This window comes from Garra rufa, chromosome 25, assembly GCF_049309525.1.
Source record: "Garra rufa chromosome 25, GarRuf1.0, whole genome shotgun sequence".
Taxonomy (NCBI): domain Eukaryota; kingdom Metazoa; phylum Chordata; class Actinopteri; order Cypriniformes; family Cyprinidae; genus Garra; species Garra rufa.
Window position 1 is genome coordinate 27,921,222 of NC_133385.1, and position 22,347 is coordinate 27,943,568.

Here is a 22,347-nt window from a genome sequence, read left to right on the forward strand (position 1 = left end):
CTCTCGAGTCCGGGGTGGATCAGAATGATATAATCTCTCTCTGGAGCCCCCAAAGGGCTGAACTTGCGTTTCGAGAATGTGGCCCATGAATTTTAAGACTGTGGAAGTGGTGTCCGGCTATGGCATCTAGATCTAGTTAATCTGAAAACCCCGGTGTAGTCCAAACTCTATTAAACATGTATTTGTGGATGACTCTCCTCGCGGGCTTGGCTCTCCTCCCCGCGCTGCTGAAAACTTTCTTTCCTTATTTTTTCCAGGACTGCGTGTATATGTACAGGGCTCTTGGATTTGGCATTCTGTTAAATGTATACAAAAGGAAAACTCCCTTCTATAGTATTGTGGACAGCTTTCTGGAAGCGGTGAAGAAACACCCGCAAAAAGCGTTTATCCATTTCGAGGGGAAGACGCACTCTTATGAGGAGGTGGATAAGGAGAGTAACAAAGTGGCAAATGCGCTGCGCTCGGAGGCTGGGCTCAAAGAAGGGGACACGGTCGCGCTTTTTCTGGGGAACGAACCCCGTTTCGTGTGGACCTGGCTCGGCCTGGCTAAGCTCGGCTGTCCCGCAGCACTCCTGAACTTCAATATCAGATCCAAATCACTCCTTCACTGCTTCTCCTGCTGCGGCGCGAACGTGCTTATAGCAGCTGCTGGTGAGATTCATATATACTGTCAGTAGAGTTACTATACATGGATGTGGGGGCTCCTATAGCATCGGAATGTCCTGATGTGAGGCCTTTGCACTCATTCCCAACCATTTTCTGAATGGCGTGCCCACTTTTGAGAAATGCTTTGCTTTCTTAAACCTATAAAACAGGAATTATGACTTTCACTGTCAGATGATAGCTACTGAGACTAAATAGAAGTTGTGTTACATTTCAAATATAGTCACAATTAAAAAGGGCGTTGTTAGGTACAGCGTGCTAATTGTTGACTAAATTCGTATATCTAGCAGGGTTTCAGCTTTATTTCTTATATAAAATGTTATTATATGACAGAGTTGGAAAGATCCTGAAAGATCCACACAAAAAATTGTACAATATCCAAGGTACACATTTCTAGTAATTCTGCAGTTAATTCTCGTATTGTATTTTCAGAAAGTTTTGGAATATTTGTCCTCTCCCTAAATTTGTCACTACTGAAACACAGTGATATATAATTTAATAAGAAGGGTTATATTGACCTGTTAAGATTTTGCTTACATCTGCATTGCAAGTAGGCTATATATTTTTTGCTAATTTATTAAAAGTTTTAAGAGGTAAGTCAATAACAGTTAAAATTTTAACAATATTTCAAGTGTGATTTATGAGATTTGTTGTATTTTGAATCAATTAAATCAGTTTTTCTTTGTAAAAGGCATAAAGTTGATCATACTGATTTCAAACTTAAGAATTCATTCATTTGTATATACTTTAAAGGAACACTCCACTTTTTTTGGAAATAGGCTCATTCTCCAACTCCCCCCGAGTTAATAAGTTGATTTTTACCGTTTTGAAATCCATTCAGCCGTTTTCCTGTTCTGGCGATATCACTTTTATATGGAAGCCCGTTTCCGCCAGGTCAGAAAAAATCCATGCCTTAAAAAGTCGAAATTATGACATACTTAAGTCATAATTACGAGATAAAAAGTCGAAATTATGACTTAAAAAGTCGAAATTATGACTTAACAAATCGAAATTATGAGATAAAAAGTCGAAATTATGACTTACTATGTCGAAATTATGACTTAAAAAGTCGAAATTATGACTTAAACACATTGATCACATGACCAATCCACGCCTTCCGTTTTGAATCATGATATATATATATATATATATATATATATATGCATTGCAAACAGATGTGGGCAGGATTTGAACGCAACGCGCTGAGTTGCACGTTAGCCTACGCGTTTTCTGTTGGAGGAAAACGCTTAAAATCAGCGCGTTGCGTTCTTTTTCACCCGCTTGCCTTTTAAATGTTAATAATATGAATAGCCTACTTAGATGTGTTTGTGCCAAATTACTTGTACTTTAGGAGTAATAAAGAAAACCTGAACCCACCAGAAAGCGAGGCTCTTACAGCAGAACTGCCTGACAAAGAATATACATTGACTACCAAAATATGTGCAGTTTTAGTCCTTGGGATTACTAAAAGATGATGGTTTGTGGAAAATAAGTTATCTAATGTTTTAAAGTACAAATTAATGTGAAAGCAAAATGTCTAAGATGCTGTGTTGAAAATGTAATGAATGAAAATATTTAAATTCTAATCAATTAATAAAAAAATATGAGCAAATTAAGCTAGTTTAATCCTGTCACGTCCGTGTCCAATTGAAGGCCCAGTGATTCAATAACTCACTCAAAAACATAAAAGACATTCATTTGTCACCACCTACTGGCATAAAAATGTAATCAGCAGAAAGAAACTGTCAATAATTAATTAGAGCAAATCTCTTTAATGAACAAATTCAAAAGAAATCTGTTGTAAAACGTTTAACGTGTCTTAGTGGAAAGGAGAGTGGTAATAAAAACACACACACATAGTATTCAGATTATATAATATAAACTGTATAGTGTACAGTTAAGCGGGTGAACCCGGAATATGAACGCAACGCGCTGAAATTAATATAATATTAATTAAATAAATATATAAATATATAATATACTGTAGGTTAGGCCTAATAATTGTAATGATTTTATGTCAAACAACGAATACATTATATAGAGAAATTGAGCAAAGTTTCAACCTCTGTTTTAAAGCGCTCCAATTGGATCTCGAGTCATTTCATTCAGAATGGGACTTCAATGAGCGTTTCGTGAATCATTTGATTTCGATCGGGACGTATAGCGAACCGTTAGAACGGTCGGGTACAGTTCCAGTTGTGTTTCCACCTGAGCCTGGTACGGCACGGAACGATTACAAACCGTTCTCGGCCCGGAATTCTCGGCACGGTTAGACAACCGTGCTGAACCGGGCTGGTAAAATGCGTGTGCATGACGTCGCCACGCTGTTGCCTGGCTACCAGTTTCTCTATGGCTAAGCGGATGCGCAGCAAAGAGTATAAGTTCTTTGTGCGCAGTAAGCAGATACGGTAAATATAAATGGCTGACACTTTGGTCTGTGGATGAAACATTTGCTCTAATATTGATATTTGGACAGAAAGAAAAATTCAACAACAGCTGGAGGGTGCAAAGAGAAACGAAAAGTTTTTTTAAAATTATAGCGCAGTGTCTTGCAGAGAAGGGCATTAAGAAAAGTTCAAAACAGTGCCGGGAAAAAATAAAAAACTCAAACATACATATCGCGTCCAAAAGGACAATAACAGTAGAAGCGGGGCTGTCTACTCTTGTGTTCCCAAGGCAACGATTTGACGCATTTGTATTTACATTCCAAAGAGTTCCGTTATCTGCACCACAGTGGAAAATCAAACCGTATTCGTGCTGACTGGCCCGGATCGGCACGGAACAGAACGGTTAAGCATTGAGAACGGTTCGGCCCGATAGTGGAAAAGCGGTTTATGTGTGTGTGTGTGTGTGTGTATATATATATATATATATATATATATATATATATATATATATATATATACATACAAGATTTTGACCTTTTTCATTTCATTCATTTCACTCTTTTTTTCCATTAAGCCACCACCAATTTATTAATAAGGTGTGTAGCTACTGAACTTGGAGCTCCAAACAGTTTTAAACCAAGGTAATTCGTTCTGGAATGTCCCGTTTATCATTAGAACACTCCTGGAAACGGAACTTCAAAGGCGTAGCTATGGCGAATCATGATTCAAAACGGAAGGCGTGAAGTGGTCATGTGATCAATGTGTTTAAGTCATAATTTCGACTTTTTAAGTCATAATTTCGACTTTTTATCTCATAATTTCGACTTGTTAAGTCATAATTTCGACTTTTTAAGTCATAATTTCGACTTTTTATCTCGTAATTATGACTTAAGTATGTCATAATTTCGACTTTTTAAGGCATGGATTTTTTTCTGACCTGGCGGAAACGGGCTTCCATACCTTTTAGCATAGCTTAGCATAGATCATTGAATCCTATTAGACCAATAGCATCGCATTCAAAAATGACCAACGAGTTTCCATATTTGTTGTATTTAAAACTTGACTCTTCTGTGGTTATATCGTGTACTAAGACCGGTGGAAATGCAAAGCTGTGAGTTTCTACGTTGATAAGATTAGGAACTACACTTCCATTCCGGCGTAATAGTCAAGGAAGTTTGCTGCCGTTATATGGCCGAATGTGGATAATGTGGATAATATGAGAAAATTAGCACATTAATGAAGCAGTATTTAAGCCTCACTTATGGGCTTAAGAGGTACATAAGACAAAAGTTTGAGAAGCACTGGCCTAGAGGACTCAAGCCCATGTAGTGCATGTGAAAACATGCCTGCTTCTTTGGAAACAGATATTAGAAAGACTTCTGCATGATATCAGAAACGTGTTTTTAAAAATTCAGATATCATACATTAGTAATCAATTACGGTAGAGTTTTGCAGTGAAGTGTTTCTCTTGCAGAGCTTCGTGATGCTATCGAGGAGATTTTGCCGGCACTGAAAGAGAAGGGAATAACCGTATACCTCCTATCGGATGAGTGCACTACAGACGGCATTCAGTGCATTGGCCAAGCCATCGCCAAAGCCTCAGATAAGCCGCTGTCCCCGTCTCTCAGGTCCAATGTTCGTATCAGGAGTACAGCACTGTATATCTACACGTCCGGCACTACAGGTATCTTACAAGGCCTCATGGTGGATTATGTAATATTTATTGTTATATTTCATTCAAAAGCTTATCAAACCAGGCCAATACTGCTGATAAAAAATGCTAGACATAGTCACCGATTTATATATACAGTACTTAAGGAGTCACATAATATGGAACCCTAAATAACCTTGGTTTTTCGTTCCATGGAGGTCTTCCTAAAGCAGCGTATGTGACCCACGAGAGGGTCTGGGCTTCGTCGTTCATCCAGGGAGTTTGTGGAGTGACGTCTGAAGACATATTCTACATCAATCTGCCTCTGTATCACAGCGCTGGATTCCTCATCGGACTCGCTGGATCCATTCAAAGAGGTTTGTTGGATTATATTATACGTTGCTTCTTGTCTTGTGGTTTTATATAGTGCTGCTTACACCTCCATATATTCTCCAGGTAACACTGTGGTTCTGCGGAGGAAGTTTTCCGCCTCTCAGTTCTGGGATGACTGCAGGAAGTACAACATAACTGTGATGCAGTACATTGGTGAAACACTGCGCTACCTCTGCAATACGCCAAAGGTAAAGTCTCGTATGTTTGTGGAGATATTTTTTTGGGTTAGTTCACACAAAAATGCAAATCGTGTCATTAATTACTCACCTTCGTGTCATTTCAAACCTGTAAGACCTTCGTTCATCTTTAGAACACATATAGAAGATATTTTTGATTAAATCTGAGAGCAAAGACAGCAACACGACTACCACGTTCAAGGCCCAAAAGGTAGTAAGGACAACGATAAAATAGTCCATGTGACATCAGTGGTTCAACCTTAATGTTATGAAACTACAAGAATACTTTTTGTGCAAGAAGAAAACCAAAATAATGACTTTATTCAACGCACGTTCCCTAAGAGTACCTTGATATATCGACGAATGTGCGTTGAAGACTGACACGAAAGAGAAGAAATTGTTAAAGGTGCAGTGTGTAATATTTAAGATTATCTCTAGACAGAAATGCAATATCATATACATAACTATGTTTTCAGGGGTGAATAAAGACCTTACTTAATTAACCATTATGTTTTTATTACCTTACAATTACCAGTTTATATCTACATACACCGCGGGTCCCCCCACATGGAAGCTGCCGTTATGTTTCTACTGTAGCCCTGAAGGGACAAACTGCTCTACAGATCGCGTTTCATCACTGCTGTTCTTGGGAAAAAACACTGACACAATGATGAACAAGTAACTGCAATATTCACAATAACATCGTTTTATTGAATTATCAAGTAAATATAATTCTCTTATTTACGTTTTAAAAGAAACTTCATTATTCTTTGCTGTCTGAAACGACGACATCTTAATCGCATGTCGGTTGCCGTAGTTTCTGTAAAGGGAGGGGTGAGCGGTGGACGGAGCCGTTGGTTGCAATCAGGTTGCAATTCAAAACTTAACCGCTAGATGCCGCAAAAATCTACACACTGCACCTTTAAATAAAGTCAGTATTTTTATTTTCTTTGCTCACAAAAAGTATTCTCATAGCTTCTTAACATTACAGTATAACCACTGATGTCACATGGACTATTTTAACAATGTCTTTACTATCTTTCTGGGCCCTGAATGTGGTAGTTGCATTGCAAACAATGGTAAATGTGAATACACTTCCTGAAACTTGCTGTGAAGGCAATCCCAGAATGCATTGTGGCAAAAAATCCTCCTAGATAGCAGTTAGTGAAAACATGTAAAATTGAGTATTTCATTCAGTATTTCTGTAAACTCTGTATTTTTATGTTTGTTCGAGTATCAAGTTTTTACAAACAATGATCCATTTTCAATCGCCAAAGTTGGTGGACAGAGAAATAGTATGAAGACTTAGAGGAAAATTATGACTATGAATTAATGCTGTCAAATTAGCGCATTAACGCAAACGATTAATTTTTCCAGTTTAAAAATATTTAATGCAGAGGCGGAGCTAGGTTTGGCCACTCCACTTACAACTGCTGCTTCTGTCTCTTTTTTCTTGACGAGAATTGCATTTATTTAGTCGCGGAACGTCTTTACGAACACATCAAATAGGAGACTTTACACGCACTCCACTTCAGCGCAAAGAAAACAAAAATAACAACTTTATTTAACAATTTCTTATCTTCCGTGTCAGGCTTTGACACACGTTCACTAGAGTACCTCGATGTATTGGCGAATGCGCATTGAAGATTGACACAGAAGAGAAGAAATTGTTGAATTGTCAAGAAGTATTCTTGTAGCTTTAAAACTATATTGTTGAACCACTGATGTCACATGGACTATTTTAACAATGTCTTTCATACCTTTCTGGGCCTTGAATGTGGTAGTTGTGTTGCGAACAATGGTCATGCTAACTATTATCAACTTCCAACTGTCAAAGTTGGCAGACAGAGAAAAACAATGGAAAATTTGAGGTCAATTATGACTATAAATTAGAGCTGTCAAAATTACAAGCAAGCAAAGTTAACGCAAGCAATTCATTTTTCCAGTTTAACGGCGTTAAAAATATTTAACACGGTTAACGCAGAGGCGGGGTTAGGGTTGGCCACCACACTCATCACTGCTGCTTCTGTCTTTGTTTCTTGACAAAAAGTGCGTTTATTTAGCTGCAGAATGTGTTTACGCTCACATCAAACGGGAGACTTTTTATATGCGCACTCCTCTTCAGTGCATAGAAAACAAAAATAATGACTTTATTTTACAATTTCTTCTCTTCCGTGTCAGTCTTCGATGAGAGTATCAAAACGCATTGACAAATGCACGTTGAAGTCAGCCACGGAAGAGAAGAAATTGCTGAATAAAGTCATTTTTTGGTTTTTCTTTGCACACAAAAAGTATTCTCGTAGCTTCATAACATTACGGTTGAACCACTGATGTCACATGGACTGTTTTAACGAGGTCCTTACTAGAGGTTGGCCGATATATCGATTTACCCATATTTTTCCCGATATTTAAGCATTTTACCATAATCGGTTATCGGTTTTGTAATATCGGCTACAATACATATACAAAGACATACACTCCTATTACTTATAAATGCAACGTGCAATATGGCGAAATGAAATGAAAGAGCCAATCACTGCAGCTGCTGTTGGAAGCTTCAGTTTCTGTTGAAACCTGTGAATCAAGCTTATGACTCCACATGCACATTGGCTGGTCTAGCCAGAAAAACAAGCTTTTTTTAATGCTGTTAGAACATAAAGTAAATTCATGGGGGAGTTCATTTCAGATTCTGTTGCTGATTTGAAACGCATAACTTAATTGTGAGTTCAACAAGCAGTTTTTGAGATTCGTTCATCATCAGAACACAAATTAAGATATTTTTGATTAATTCTGAGAGCTTTTTGACCCTGCATAGACAGAAATGCAACTGACTAGTTCCAGGCCCAGAAAGGTAGTAAGAACATTGTTAAAATAGCCCATGTGACATCCGTGGTTCAACAGTAATTTTATGAAGCTTTGGGACAGTTCAAAGACAAAACCACAAGTCAGGATGTTCTTTCCACTTCATGTTGCAGAAAGACAATGACCAGGACCACAAAGTAAGGATCGCTATTGGAAATGGCGTACGAGCGGACGTCTGGAAAGAGTTCTTGAACCGTTTCGGACGCATTCATGTCCGAGAGCTCTATGCGGCCACTGAAGGAAATGTCGGCTTTATCAATTATACTGATAAAGTCGGAGTGGTCGGTCGTATCAATATTCTCAGCAAGGTAAGAGTGATAATATATACTGTGCAGTTGAGGTCAAAAGTTTACATACACCTCGCAGAATCTGCAAAATGTTAATTATTTTACCAAAATCAGAGGAATCATGCAAAATGCATGTTAATTTTTATTTAGTACTGACCTGAGTAAGATTTCACATAAAAGACATTTACATATAGTCCACAAGAGAAAATAATAGTTGAATTTATAAAAATTACATAGACTTGTTTCTTAATACTGTGTTGTTACCCGAGTGATCCACAGCTGTGTTTTTTTGTTAGTGATAGTTGTTCATGAGTCCCTTGTTTGTCCTGAACAGTTAAACTGCCTGCTGTTCTTCAGAAAAATCCTTCAGGTCACACAAATTCTTTTTTTTTTTAATAATTTTTGTGTATTTGAACCCTTTCCAACAATGACTGTATGATTTTGAGATCCATCTTTTCACACTGAGGACAACTGAGGGACTCATATGCAACTATTACAGAAGGTTCAAACACTCACTGATGCTTCAGAAGGAAAAACAATGCATTAAGAGCAAACTTTTTGAATTTGAAGATCAGGGTAAACATGTGAGTATCTTCTGTAGCCTCTGAAGTGCAGTACTAAAGGAACAAAATATGATATTTAGGCAAAATAAGAAAAATGTAGACATCTTTATTTGGTTCAAAAGTTTTCAACCCCGGCTCTTATGCAATATTTTTCATTCTGGAGCATCAGTGAGTGTTTGAACCTTCTGTAATAGTTGCATATGAGTCCCTCAGTTGTCCTCAGTGTGAAAAGATCTCAAAGTCATTGTTGGAAAGGGTTCAAATACACAGAAATGCTGAAAAACCAAAGACCTGAAGGAGTTTTCTGAGAAAAATGCAGGCAGTTTAACTGTTCAGGACAAACAAGGGACTCATGAACAACTATCACTAAACAAAAAAACACAGTTGTGGATCATTCAGGTAACAACACAGTATTAAGAATCAAGTGTATGTAAACTTTTGAACATTGTCAGTTCAGGTCAGAACAAAAAAAAAAACATGCATTTTGTGATTCCTCCTATTTTGGTAAAATAATTCACAGGTGTATGCAAACTTTTGACCCCAACTGTATTTCTAAGCATTGAGAAAAGCATCAGTGATTAAAGTCAGCTTGACTTGCATTGTATTCCACAGGTGTTTTTCCCCTTTTCCATCATTAAGTTTGACATTGAGAAGGAAGAGCCTGTGAGGAACGCTGAGGGTCTGTGTATCCCAGTTCAAACAGGTAAGTCAGGTGCTAGCTTTGTGGATTTTATGGATGAATTCAGCATTATGTGGTGTCAGTAAAGATAGTAAAAAGTGTTTGATCTGACCTTTTGTGCAGAACATTGTCATAAAAAGTTAATTTTTAACCCATGTGCAGCTTTAGTCCTACAGTTGTTGATATGAAATGTTTTGTAGACGAGGTGGGCCTTCTAGTCGGGAAAATCACCAAACATACACCTTTTGTGGGCTATGCTGGGAACAAGCAGCAGACAGAGAAGAAGAGACTCAGTGATGTGTTTGTGAAAGGAGACCTGTATTTCAACAGTGGAGATCTGCTGAGGATCGACCATGACAAGTTTGTCTACTTTCATGATCGAGTTGGAGACACGTTCAGGTAGCAGAGCTTTAGCTGAAGCGTCATTTGCACACTTTAGAGTTTCAAACATTGGATTAATGTTGGTTATTGCAGGTGGAAAGGAGAGAATGTGGCTACAACTGAGGTGGCAGATATTCTCACGATGGTGGACTGCATTGAAGAGGCCAATGTGTATGGGGTCAAAGTTGAAGGTAGATGTTGTATTTGCATGTAAGCATTAGGGTTGGGAATTGAATGGGTTTAATGATGCTTAAAGGGATAGTTAATACAAAAATGGGAATTCTGTCATTAATTACTTTCCTCATGTCGTTCCAAACCCATAAGACCTTCGTTCATCTTCAGAACACAAATGAAGATATTTTTGATGAAATCCAAGAGCTTTCTGACCCTGCATAGACCGCAATGCAAGATGAACGAAGATGAACAAAGGTCTTACAGGTTTGGAACGACATGAGATTTTTATTTTTGCATGAACCATCCCTTTAATTCTATTTAATGGTTATTCTACACAACTTCTACAGTGATCAATGTTTTATTCACGAATGATCTATTGTTTGAGCTACAGGAAGGCTGTTTTAATTGAATCTTCAATTGAATTACATTTTTAAGGCCCCATGAATTTCTTTCTGGTAAATATTCCTTTAAAAAAAATGTGTTTCAATGAAAATTTTATTAGCAGTATTACTATCATTACTATATTATATTATATAATATTATATATTACTATATTATTATTATATTTCTGTTACAGTTTCTTTAAATTAAACCTAACTTATATTTTGAAGGGTTGCTTTTGAAGACTTTAAGTTTCTGTTTTTCTCAAATTAAGAAACAAAATGCTCATTAAGTGACTTTCAGAGCAGTTTTAGAGATTGTTTATGTGTTCATCTACTCATATATTTAGGCGACGAAGGATGAAAACAAAAAAAATGTAGGATTCACATTTAAATAGTATATTTGTGGTTAAATATTCACAAACATTAGTCCATATGGTGTTTTCATTTAAGTGTACTTTTAAGTTATTCATCCAAAATTTGGCAAATTCGATGACATTCCATGTTATATCAACCAAGTTTTGCTATATTGGTACTTAAAATAAAAATAAGCTTTTTTTGGGGAGAAGTGAATGGAATCAATAAAGGGACAGTTAAACCAAAATAAAAATTCTGTAGGGCCCTATGAAACCTGTTTTTTTCCCCCCAAATGTAATTTGTTGTTGTTTTCTTTTTAAAATCCATTTTTTTCCATTTGAATTTTTCTGGATTCTGTTTTTTCTAGACTTTGTTTTAATGGTTAAATAAAATGTTATAATCAAAAAGCATGCCTAGTTAATTGACATCATGAAACTTACACAATTTAACAACAATTTATTACACTTTAACAAAAATTACATTTTTAAGGCTCCATGAAGTTTTCCAGTAATTTTCTAGATTCTGTTTTAATTTTCATTAAATTTTAGAAATCAAAAGCATCTCTAAATAATTGATTTAAAAAAACAATATCTATTTTATTTTATTTATTTATTTATTTTTCTCTTCAAAAATTCTGTGTTGTCTTTACATTAGTCTGGTAAATAACTTTTCTGGTAAATATTCCCAAAAAAAGATGTTTTAATGAAACTTTTATTTTGATATGATGCTCATGAAGTGACTCTCAGAACAGTTCTAGAGATTGTTTATGTGTTCATCTACTCATATATTGAGGCGGTGATGAGTGAAAACACAAAAAAAAATGCAGGATTCACATTTAAATAGTATATTTATGGTTAAATATTCCGACATTAGTCCATATGGTGTTTTCATTTGAGTGTACTTTTGATTTTTTCATCCAAAATTGAGCAAATTCTGTGACATTCCATGTTATACAGTAAATTCCATTTTTTTGGTCCTGATTCTGTGATTCCGTCCTCATTTACCAAGGCCCCTAATTCTGTCATTGTTTACTCCAAAACCGGTTTCTTTCTTACGCTGAAAACAAAAGATGTTGTGAAGAATGTTGGTAACCAAATGGTTTTGGTTCCTATTGACTTCCATAGGTAAAGAAAAAAAATACTATAGGTACCATCAAATGTATGATTACCAACATTCTTCAAAATATTATATTTTGTGTTTAACAGTATAAAAAAGAAATTCATACAGGTTTGGAACAACTTGAGGCTGAGTGACAGAATGACAGAATTTTCATTTTTGGGTTAACTATCTCTTTAAGAAAGCAGAGACATAAAATTCCTAAATTCTTATCCACTTAAATACTGTATATATTCAAAACACATTTTCACATTAGAATCTGTTGTATCTCCAGGTCATGAAGGAAGGATCGGAATGGCAGCTGTGAAACTGAAGGAGGGCAGAGAGTTGGACTGCGTCAACACTTGCAGTGTTGTGGCCAACTATCTTCCAGTGTACGCCAGACCTCGATTCATCCGCATTCAGGTCTGATGCCTTACCTTTCTATCTCTCTCTCTCTCTCTCTCTCTCTCTCTATATATATATATATATACATATATGTGACCCTGGACCACAAAACCAGTCTTAAGTCGCTGGGGTATATTTGTAGCAATAGCCAAAAATACATTGTATGGGTCAAAATTATTGATTTTTCTTTTATGTCAAAAATCATTAGGAAATTAAGTAAAGATCATGTTCCATGAAGATTTTTTGTAAAATTCCTACTGTAAATATATCAAAATGTAATTTTTGATTAGCAATATGCATTGTTAAGAACTTAATTTGGACAACTTTAAAGGTGATTTTCTCAGTATTTTGTTTTTTTTTGCACCCTCAGATTCCAGATTTTCAAATAGATGTATCTCGGCCAAATATTGTCCTATCCTAACAAACTATATCAATAGAAAGCTTATCTATTGCTATATGAAAGCTTTCATATGATGTATATATCTCAGTTTTGTAAAATTTAACCTTATGACTGGTTTTGTGGTCCAGGGTCACACACACACACACACACACACACACACACATATATATATATATGTCATTAACAAAATAGGCAAATTTTAAAATACAAAAAATAGTAATTTCTTTTGTAGTTGTTCAAACATTAAGAACGTTGTGTACACAAATTCATATTAAAATGATAAATTAAGCGATTTTAGTGTTTTTTCATCTAGATGAATCGGCCGTAGCCTTAAAAAAATGTCATGTGGTGCGACCATAATTTATATTAAAATGAATTAATTTCCTTAACATGCTTAACATTTTTTAAGATGTTCTCAGTAATTAAAGTGTATAAAATTTCATTTGAGTTTATTTATAATTTAAAAAGACTTATTTTTCTGTAAATTGCATAAATCTGATAAAAATGTTTTAAAAGTACCATTCACTTAAGCATACTGTAGCAGTGATTCATATTTCAGCCACAAAAACTATAATTTTTAATTTAATACAGTTATTGCTATTATCGGTCGCACCACATGACAAGTGGTCCCTCCCAATGACACAGAAACACTATAAAGAACTGCAAGAACTTACAAAAACTGCAGTCATTTTTTTTAGACCCAGCTAATTCTAAACTTTGCCCAATCTTGGCTGCTCAATTGACCTTTCACCGAGAGTTTGATTAACAGGTGATCTTACCAATCATAGTGCCAAATCTGCCATTTTTGTCTGACAAACTAGACAGGAGAGTAGATTAATGTTGGTGGACTTCAACTTGGAAAATAGTGTGTATTGACATCTTTTCACAGTTGAAACAAGATACCTTCTGATGTTCCTTCATATTTATTTGGTGCTATAACTTGTTCACATGCCGCTTGAACTGGGGTGCTACAGATAGTCGCACCACATGATATTTCAAATTTAGTCAAAATTTACAAGCACAGAATTGTCCACCTAAACAAGTTAGCTTCCCACAAAAGGTCACTATGAAATTTATAATAAAAATAAATGCATGTAAAAATACTTTATATTCATTTTTTTTTTAGGTGGTAACTACATACTAGCCATTAAAAAAAGTTTTTTCTTATAAATTTAGCTACAAATCTGCTTCATGCAACGTCCTATCTTTGAATGGATTTCGATATAAAAGTCTCAAAATGGTAGTTTCGTGATGGTCACACCACATGATATTTTATAAAATGGAGATTATCGGACAAAGTTTGTTTGAATATTGTGATGGAAATATAAATACAAATGCTTTGCAATTTTTTACAGGATTACAAAACACTTTGGAAATCATGCCAAATAGTTATTCAGAAAATTAATCTGAATAAATTTAGGGTAATTTCAAAGATGTTTCCAAAACAACAGTTATGGTCGCACCACATGATGTTTTGACACTTTGAATAACAGAAAAATTACGAATAACTAATGTTTTTGGAAAAGTTGGTCCGTACTCTCCAGTGTCAGCTTTTGTAGTTTTTGTAATACTCAACGACAGATTTATCTTTCAGAATTCCTTGGAAGTCACGGGAACCTTCAAGATGAAGAAGGTCAAGCTGGTGGAGGAAGGCTTTGACCCGACCTTGATAGAAGATCCACTCTACTTCCTGGACCTGACGCAAAAGAAATACATTCCACTCACTCAGGAAATTCACAAGTCGATCATGTCGCAGGACATTAAACTGTAACAAATCCACAGATTAAGCTAACGGTACAACTCTGAAATCTACTAACCAGTAGCTGCCCACTAATCTCAGGGAAAAACAAGTGATTACAGTGAATGATTTTAACCTTTACAGACCAGTACAGTCAACTGTTTTACATTAGTGCTTTGTGAAATGCATAAACGTGTGCCTTATTGCTTAACCTTTTAATAATGTTTATTTTAATTCATCTTGACTAAGAAATGTTAGACTCTAATAAGATTGTGGTACACTAAATATACTTTATAATAGAATATACTACAACTTTAACTTACAAGGCAGTGATTCTCAACCAGGTCATGGTCAGTAGAGAAAAATGTGAAATATATATATATATTAGGGGTGGGCATAGATTATTTTTTTTAATCTAGATTAATCTAGATTAAATCTCGGAATTAATCTATATTAAAATGGCTAATTTGAATTCTGCTGAAGGCATTCAGAATATGTGTGCTGCCCAAATAATGACTAAAAGTAAGTCTTCGAGAACGGGCCAGGTGGCGCATTAGATCAGGCGCTCATCTCCTGTTTCCAAAATGCATCACAATCTGCTTGACAATTGCATTTACAACATAATTACCTATACAAACTTGTGTAACCAAGTACTTGTGCGCAAAAGGCTGCACGACGTGCGCGTCTGTGTATGGGCATGGATAGCCTATCTGCGTGCATAGTCTTCCATTAAACTGCGTTGCTTTTAGAAGCGTCAATTCAGTTGTTGCATATAGTTTAATGTCTTTATTTCGGGATTATCAAAGTAAATTATAACTCAAATTTGAGATTTTACTGGGGCACAGCAGATTTTCACTGGGGCACGTGCCCCAGTAAAAAGGGTCTAGCAACGCACCTGCCCTGAAGTGGCTTCATAGCTACATCCATGTCAGCACGTCTCATTTGATGCGGTAATTTCACAGAAGTTGAAGACTCGTTCTCGCCCCCTACAGTGCAATTCGACTAGGTATACGTCATCCGCGCTAAAATATCAAAGTGAAAGTCATCATAGCTTACGTAGTTTAGACCCAGCTCCCAACCCAACTTTGAGAATAGATTAACGGCGATATTTTTTTTATCGCCCGATAAGAGTCTCACGTTAACACAGCACGTTAACGGCCCACCACTAATATATATATATATATATATATATATATATTATATATATATATATATATAAATGCAACTAATGTAGCTAAATATTTTTGGAAAAAGTACAACAGGCTTCCTATACACTGTATTTTGCTCAATTCAAAGGCCGTGTCTAATCAAATGCTATGGTATTTTTGCGCAACTTTGTCATTCAAATTAAATTAAAAAAATTTACATTTAATATAAATTTATTTGATTTGAATGACATTATTTACTTTAGTACAATAATTGTGGTTCCTAAGGAAGCCCGTTACCGCCACTGAATAAAAAAAAAAGGTTATTGCAACTTTTTCTCTATTGTCAGAATTGTAATATAAACTCACAGAATTCGGACTTTCTTAGAACTGAGATATAAACTTGCAGTTGTGACTTATGAGTCAAAATTGCAAAATATAAACTCACAAATGCAACTTTTTGCACACAATTGCGAAATATAAACTCACAATTATGACACTGCGTGCTACAAACTTGTAATTGAGACTGATGAACTCAAAATTGCTATTTTTTCTCTGAATTGTGAAACAAACCCACTATTGCAACTTTTTTCTAAGAATTGCAAACTATAAACACAATTGCAAGATATACTCACAACTGTGACTTTTTTCCCCACAGAATTGCGATGTATAGCCTGAACTTACAATTGCGACTTTTTTTCCTCAGAATTGTGATATAAACTCACAATTGCAACTTTTCCCCCCCAGAATTGATATAAACTTACAATTGCGACTTTATCAAAATTGTGAAATATAAACTCACAATTGCAATTTTTTTCTCAGAATTGTGCTGAACTCACAATTGCGACTTATAAACTTAGAATTGCAACTTTTTTCTCAGAATTGCGATATAAACTCACAATTACAGTTTTTTCAGAATTGCAAAATATGAACAGAATTGCAACTTTTTTCTTAATTGTGATATAAACTCGCAATTGCGACTTGTAACTTAGAATTGCAACATTTTTCTCAGAATTGTGAGATATAAACTCACAAATGCAACTTGGTCAAAATTGCTAAATATAAAATCTGAATTTCCAGAACTGTGAAATATAAACTCACAGTTGTGACTTATTTTCTCAGAATTGCATGATATAAACCCGCAATGGCAGGTTAAATTCAGAATTGGGAGAAAAACTCACAATTCTGTGTAAATTTTTTCTCAGAATTGTGAGATATAAACTCACAAATGCGACAAAGTCAGAAGTGTGACTTTTTCTTAGAATTGTGAAATATAAACTTACAATTGTGACTTATTTTCTCAGAATGGCAAAATATAAACTCACAATTGTGACTTTTTCCACTTAGAATTGCAATTCAGACTTTTTTCTCACAAATGCACATTTAGATCTCACAATTGACTTTTTTCTCACAATTCTTACTAATCTCAGAATTGCGTGATATAAACTCGCAATCGCAGGTTAAAGTCAGAATCGGGAGAAAAACTCACAATTGCAAATTTTTCCACTTAGAATTGAAAAAAAAAAACCCTTGCAATTCTGACTTTTTTTTAAAAAAAATTCTCTTTTCTCACAATAGTTTTTTTGTCTCAGAAATGTGATATAAATTTCTTAAGTTCTAAAGTCCAATTTTGAGGGCAAAAACATCCTCAAAATTGCGAGTTCTGACTTTGTAACTTAATTTGTATTTTATCATAATTGTGAGATAAAAAGTCGCAATTACTTTTGAATTTTTTATTCAGTAGTGAAAACAGGCTTCCATAGGTTCCAAGTTGCCAGTTGCCACAAACCAGTTGCGAGTCACTGCTTTATGGGTTGAAAATTCATTCTGCTGACACAATGGCTTTTAAGAAAGCCGGTCGCTGGTTTTCTCAATAGTCTCAATGTGTCAGCCGGTCAAGAGTTTGACTCTAATCAGCTGAGGTATCTGTTAGAAGTAGGTGAAAGGGCAAGCGTACAAAATCCATGACCTCCCTTCCCATCAACCTCTGAGCTCAAAAATAAACATTTCTGGAAACCACAAACCCAGATGAACCAGTTTCTTCTTATACCCAAACCAGGGGTCACTGCCATCATTTCCATTTCACAATCGCCAAGCTCATCCAACACCACATCAGCCCACGGTTTTTACTTTAAAAATGAATTTATTTATTAATACAGTTGTATACTTAGAAATGTGCTGCAAAGAAAAAAAAAGAAGAGAGAATGTCGCCACACAAAATAAAAGAAACTAAACCCGGGATGAAGCTGCGTCGTCATATCAAAACAAAGTCGTACTGATGTGCCTTAATAAACTGTCTATAAGTACAAAAATACATTTCAGGGCACACAATACAGCATCCAGTATCACAAATCAGTATCACGCGGACCCTTCAGGAAGTACGGAGTCCTTAAATTATTTAAACCGAGCACTTTTCTAGTTGTAAATAATAATAAAAATGTTCCGTAACTGTTAAAAATGCCATTACGTAGTGTTTGTATATATATTGGTATAAAAGATAACGTCCTTTTCGTTGCATTTATTATTTCACTTCATTTCTTTTCTTCTTTTCAATCGGTTTTGATTTGCGCCTCCGTACTGCTAAGGTAAATTCCAAGGCTCAGAAGTATAACCGGAATACAAACGTAACCAATGTTATAGTTTTCCTTTTTTTTTGTTTTTCGTTAAGAAACTCTTTTTTCGTGTTACGTTTTTATACAAAATAACAAAGATGTACAAAAGGTCATTTACAGCGAACCAAGGCCATATGCTAGCACAATATATACAGCTGTAATTGAAACATATCCTAGTGTTCTTGTATATTCTTCATATGCATAGCAGTGAAAAAGCAGACCTGTTGATCAGACTTCATTATTTGTGTGCTAAATATCCCGGTGTCAGAGTTTCGCGTCCTTCCCCCGTAACAGAAATTCGACGTTTGCTAGTCTCTCGGGTCAAAGTAACAAAACAAATGCAGATAAGGCATCACTGCTTGCAGTGTATGATGGGTAGGTTTGTGTACTCAACTTAGTAGCAGGCGTTTGGACCTGAGTCATAGCACATGCATAGATCTCTAGACAGCAGGAGTTTCGGAAAAACCACAGTCAATGTTTATCTACGGTAAAACATCGCTAGAAAAGATCCTTCGAAAACGAGAAAGAGCCCATTTTTTAGTTTTTTTTTTTTTGTTTCATTTTTTAAGCCGGAGTGAGGGAAGTCCATGAGCAAATGAGTGCAACAGTCACATTCCTTCAAAAAAAAAAAGTCTCAATAGTTCCTGTTTTCTAGAAACCGACATGCTTTCCAAATCCGAGACAATCCGTTAACAGCGTTCCACGAAAAAACACATGACCTCGCAAACAAAAAAGCTCTACATACATTGACTTCTCTGTTTGGGAGCACATAGAGTAGGATTCAACTAATTCATTTTCTTTCCGCTTCCGTAATTATTTGGAGAAAAAGAGGCTACGAATGTCAAAAATGGGATTTCTTTTTTTTTTTTGTTATGCGTGGCACGGGTCATGCATTCCATTAGCAGTTTCGATACTCGTTTAGTCATTTTTTGCAAGTCTTCAAGCACCAAAAGGTAAAGGAAAAGGCAAAACCAAACTTGGAAAAAACCTAGGAGACCGAAGGGAATTGAAAAAGGAGCGCTTCAGTGCTGTTCTCCGAGATACTCGAATGGGAACGACACTTCAGCCCATCAAAGAAAAGAGGGATGAGTTAATACTTCAGAAATGGTGCAAATCCCTCCTCCCGAGGAGAAGAGCTGGAGAAGGGTCCATGCGTGCGCTCACGTTCGGTAACAGACCAGCTGTTGCTCTCTTCAGAAGTGGTCGATCAGCACGGACACGCAGTTAGCGCCCACCAGGTAATTGGGGTCTCCTGGTAGACACTTGTTTTGCCAGCATTTGGGGTCACCTGTGGATATATTAATAGGAGGAACGTCATAATCATAATCTAAAAATTCAGATTTTTAGATTCACACTAGGACTGCACGATTGTGAAAAAATATTTTTTAATGATAAATTTGATTTGATAAAAATGCACAATTTAGCCTAAAATGGTCTAAAATATATATCTATTAAATATAGCAATATGTTCCATTAGTTAACATGAGCTAATCATGAATACTTCCAAAATACTAATTATTCATCATTTCAACATTTATAAATAGATCTCTTAATATGATTTAATGGACCTGATCTTACATGAACTATTACATAATTTTTATATACTAAGTTTAACAAAAATAAATAAATACTGTTAAAGTTAATTAATGCATTAACATTAACTAATAAGACCTCATTGTAAATTGATACCAAAGTATAATAATAATAATAATAATAATGATAATACCTTTAATATTAACATAGTTAAGGATTCATTCATGGTAATAAAAAAAATCATTATTATTGTTTTTATTATTACTAAATAGAAATATTAAAATGTGTAGTAATAATGATACTAATAATAATTTACATATTAAATATATATTTAATATTGATATATTTAATAATAATAAAAAATAATATTTCATATTAACATAATATTAATAATAATAATAATAATAATAATAAGCAATATAAAATATATAATATTTAATATTAACATAATAATAATAATAATTATTAAGAATTCACTCTGGGTAACAATAATAATAATAAGTATTATTATTATTATTACTAAATAGAAATATTAAACAAAATGCAAAATAAAACTAGTATTTACAGTAAAATAAAAATTAGTATAATAATACTAAAATAATAAAAAATAACAATAATAATAATTGACAATAATAAAGATATATTTAAAATCAACTATAATTATTATTATAAAATATATAACATTTTATATAATGTATAATATTAAGATAATAATAATAACTTATTAGAAATGGTAAACAAATTGCGAAATACAACTTGTATTCACTGTTAAAAAATGAGTAATAATACTAATAATACTAATAAAAATTTAAATAATAATAATAATAATAATATATTATTAGTAACAAAATATGAAATAAAACGTATTCATTGTAAAATAAAAATGAGTAATAATTTAATAATAAGAAATATATAATATTAATAGTAACAAAATATATAATATTTAATATTAAAATAATAATAATTATTTAATATAAATATTTAATTGAAATAAAACTTGTATTCACTGTAAAATAAAAATGAGTAATAATAATAATATTTTAAATAATAATACAAATATAACATTACAAGTAACATAATAATAATAATCATAATAATAATTAAAAAATAATAATATTCAGGTTAATTATTATTGTCATATTGTCATTGTTAATATTAAGGATTTACTCCTGGTAATAATTATGATTATTATTATTATTATTATGTTATTATTATTACTAAATAGAAAAATAAAACCAAATGCATAAAAACGTTTGTATTCACTGTAAAATAAAAACTAGTAATAATAATACTTGTAATAATTTAAATAATTTGTCGTGCTCACAGGTAAAAGAACACAGTGCCACGCTTCACTCTGAAACATGCACCACATATATTTTTATTTAATTAAAATCACAGCCTTTGTGATTTGGGTTTTATTTGGATTAATCGTGCAGCCCTACTTCACACTGCAGCCAAATTCAGTTGTCACTCATTTTTGGTTGAATAATATTGTTCTGTATACACACTGTTTGATTGATTACGGGAGTGACAAATGAATTTCCTCGTTGAAGGACTTTCAACAAATCTAGCACTCAGGTTAATCTGTTAGCATTCGCACATGTAGTTTACAACCCCAAGACGTCATGTTTTCACCATGTCAACCATCGCAAGATTAGGAGTGACTCCTAATTTAAGAGATTCAGTTTTTTTTCCAAAAAAAGAAATATGGTTGTCATTCCCTGAACCGAATTATTCCATTTAGACATGCCATTTTCACACTACAGCTAAATTCAATAGTCACTTTTCTTTTGAACACTCAATCTAGTTCTGTTCACACACAGAATTTGGTTGTTTATGGGTGTGAAACCAAATTCACACCCTCAAAGGTTATAAATGTTAAAGGTTATAAATGTCAAACCAAAATTTGTTGGCATCTGTCTTTCTTGTTTACAGCTACAAGACACCACATTATCATCATGACGAAATTAGAAGTGACTCCTGTATTCGTACACATAATTTAGCAGATTCAGTCCTGCAACTAAAATTAAGTGTGGTTGTAATTTCCAAACTTTTCCCTAACGACTCAGTTTAGATATGCCATTTTCACACTACAGCTACATTCAATAGTCACTTCTCTTTTGAACACTCAATCCAGTTCTGTTCACACACAGAATTTGGTTGTTTATGGTGTGAAACAAAAATTCACATTTTCAAAGGTTATAAATGTCAAACCAAAATTTGTTGGCATCTGTCTTTCTTGTTTACAGCTATAAGACACCACATTATCATCATGCCGAAATCAGGAGTGACTCCTGTATTCGTACAAATAATAATTGAGCAGATTCAGTCCTGCAACTGGAATTAAATGTGGCTGTAATTTCCAAAATTTTCACACTGCAGCTTAATTCAATAGTCACTCCTCTTTTGAACACTTAATTCAGTTCTGTTCACACAGAGTTTGGTTATTTATGGGTGTCATAA

General features: G+C 34.3%; 2 protein-coding genes across 7 annotated transcripts in view; one reads left to right on the top strand and one right to left on the bottom strand.

Annotated features, from left to right (window-relative positions):
* The first annotated feature begins 20 nt into the window (after window positions 1-20).
* Window positions 21-17,762, top strand: LOC141301238 (long-chain fatty acid transport protein 2). The gene is made up of 10 exons (XM_073831492.1): window positions 21-651; window positions 4,525-4,734; window positions 4,920-5,078; window positions 5,158-5,282; window positions 8,246-8,440; window positions 9,595-9,685; window positions 9,862-10,060; window positions 10,136-10,233; window positions 12,344-12,474; window positions 14,451-17,762. Exons 1-10 carry the CDS (start codon window positions 177-179, stop codon window positions 14,625-14,627), a joined length of 1,860 nt encoding a protein of 619 aa, XP_073687593.1. The 5' UTR covers window positions 21-176; the 3' UTR covers window positions 14,628-17,762.
* Window positions 17,763-17,901: 139 nt separating this feature from the next.
* The window catches only part of LOC141301236 (tight junction protein 1-like), a 40,097-nt gene continuing 35,651 nt past the window's right edge, over window positions 17,902-22,347 (bottom strand). For 4 of the 6 annotated variants that reach the window (XM_073831487.1, XM_073831488.1, XM_073831490.1 and 1 more), the window contains one exon: window positions 17,903-19,639. In XM_073831487.1, coding sequence (XP_073687588.1) covers window positions 19,545-19,639 — 95 coding nt within the window. In that variant the 3' untranslated portion in view covers window positions 17,903-19,544. Of the gene's footprint in view, window positions 19,640-22,347 lie in introns of all 6 variants that reach the window. The other 2 variants (XM_073831489.1, XM_073831491.1) reach the window with 2 other exon arrangements.

Excerpts from the sequence above, each read along its gene's own strand:
- LOC141301238 (XM_073831492.1), top strand. The coding sequence starts at position 177 with ATGTATTTGTGGATGACTCTCCTCGCGGGCTTGGCTCTCCTCCCCGCG. Across the intron at positions 5,283-8,245 it reads ACCTCTGCAATACGCCAAAG|AAAGACAATGACCAGGACCA; the intron begins GTAAAGTCTCGT and ends TTCATGTTGCAG. Across the intron at positions 10,061-10,135 it reads CGAGTTGGAGACACGTTCAG|GTGGAAAGGAGAGAATGTGG; the intron begins GTAGCAGAGCTT and ends TGGTTATTGCAG.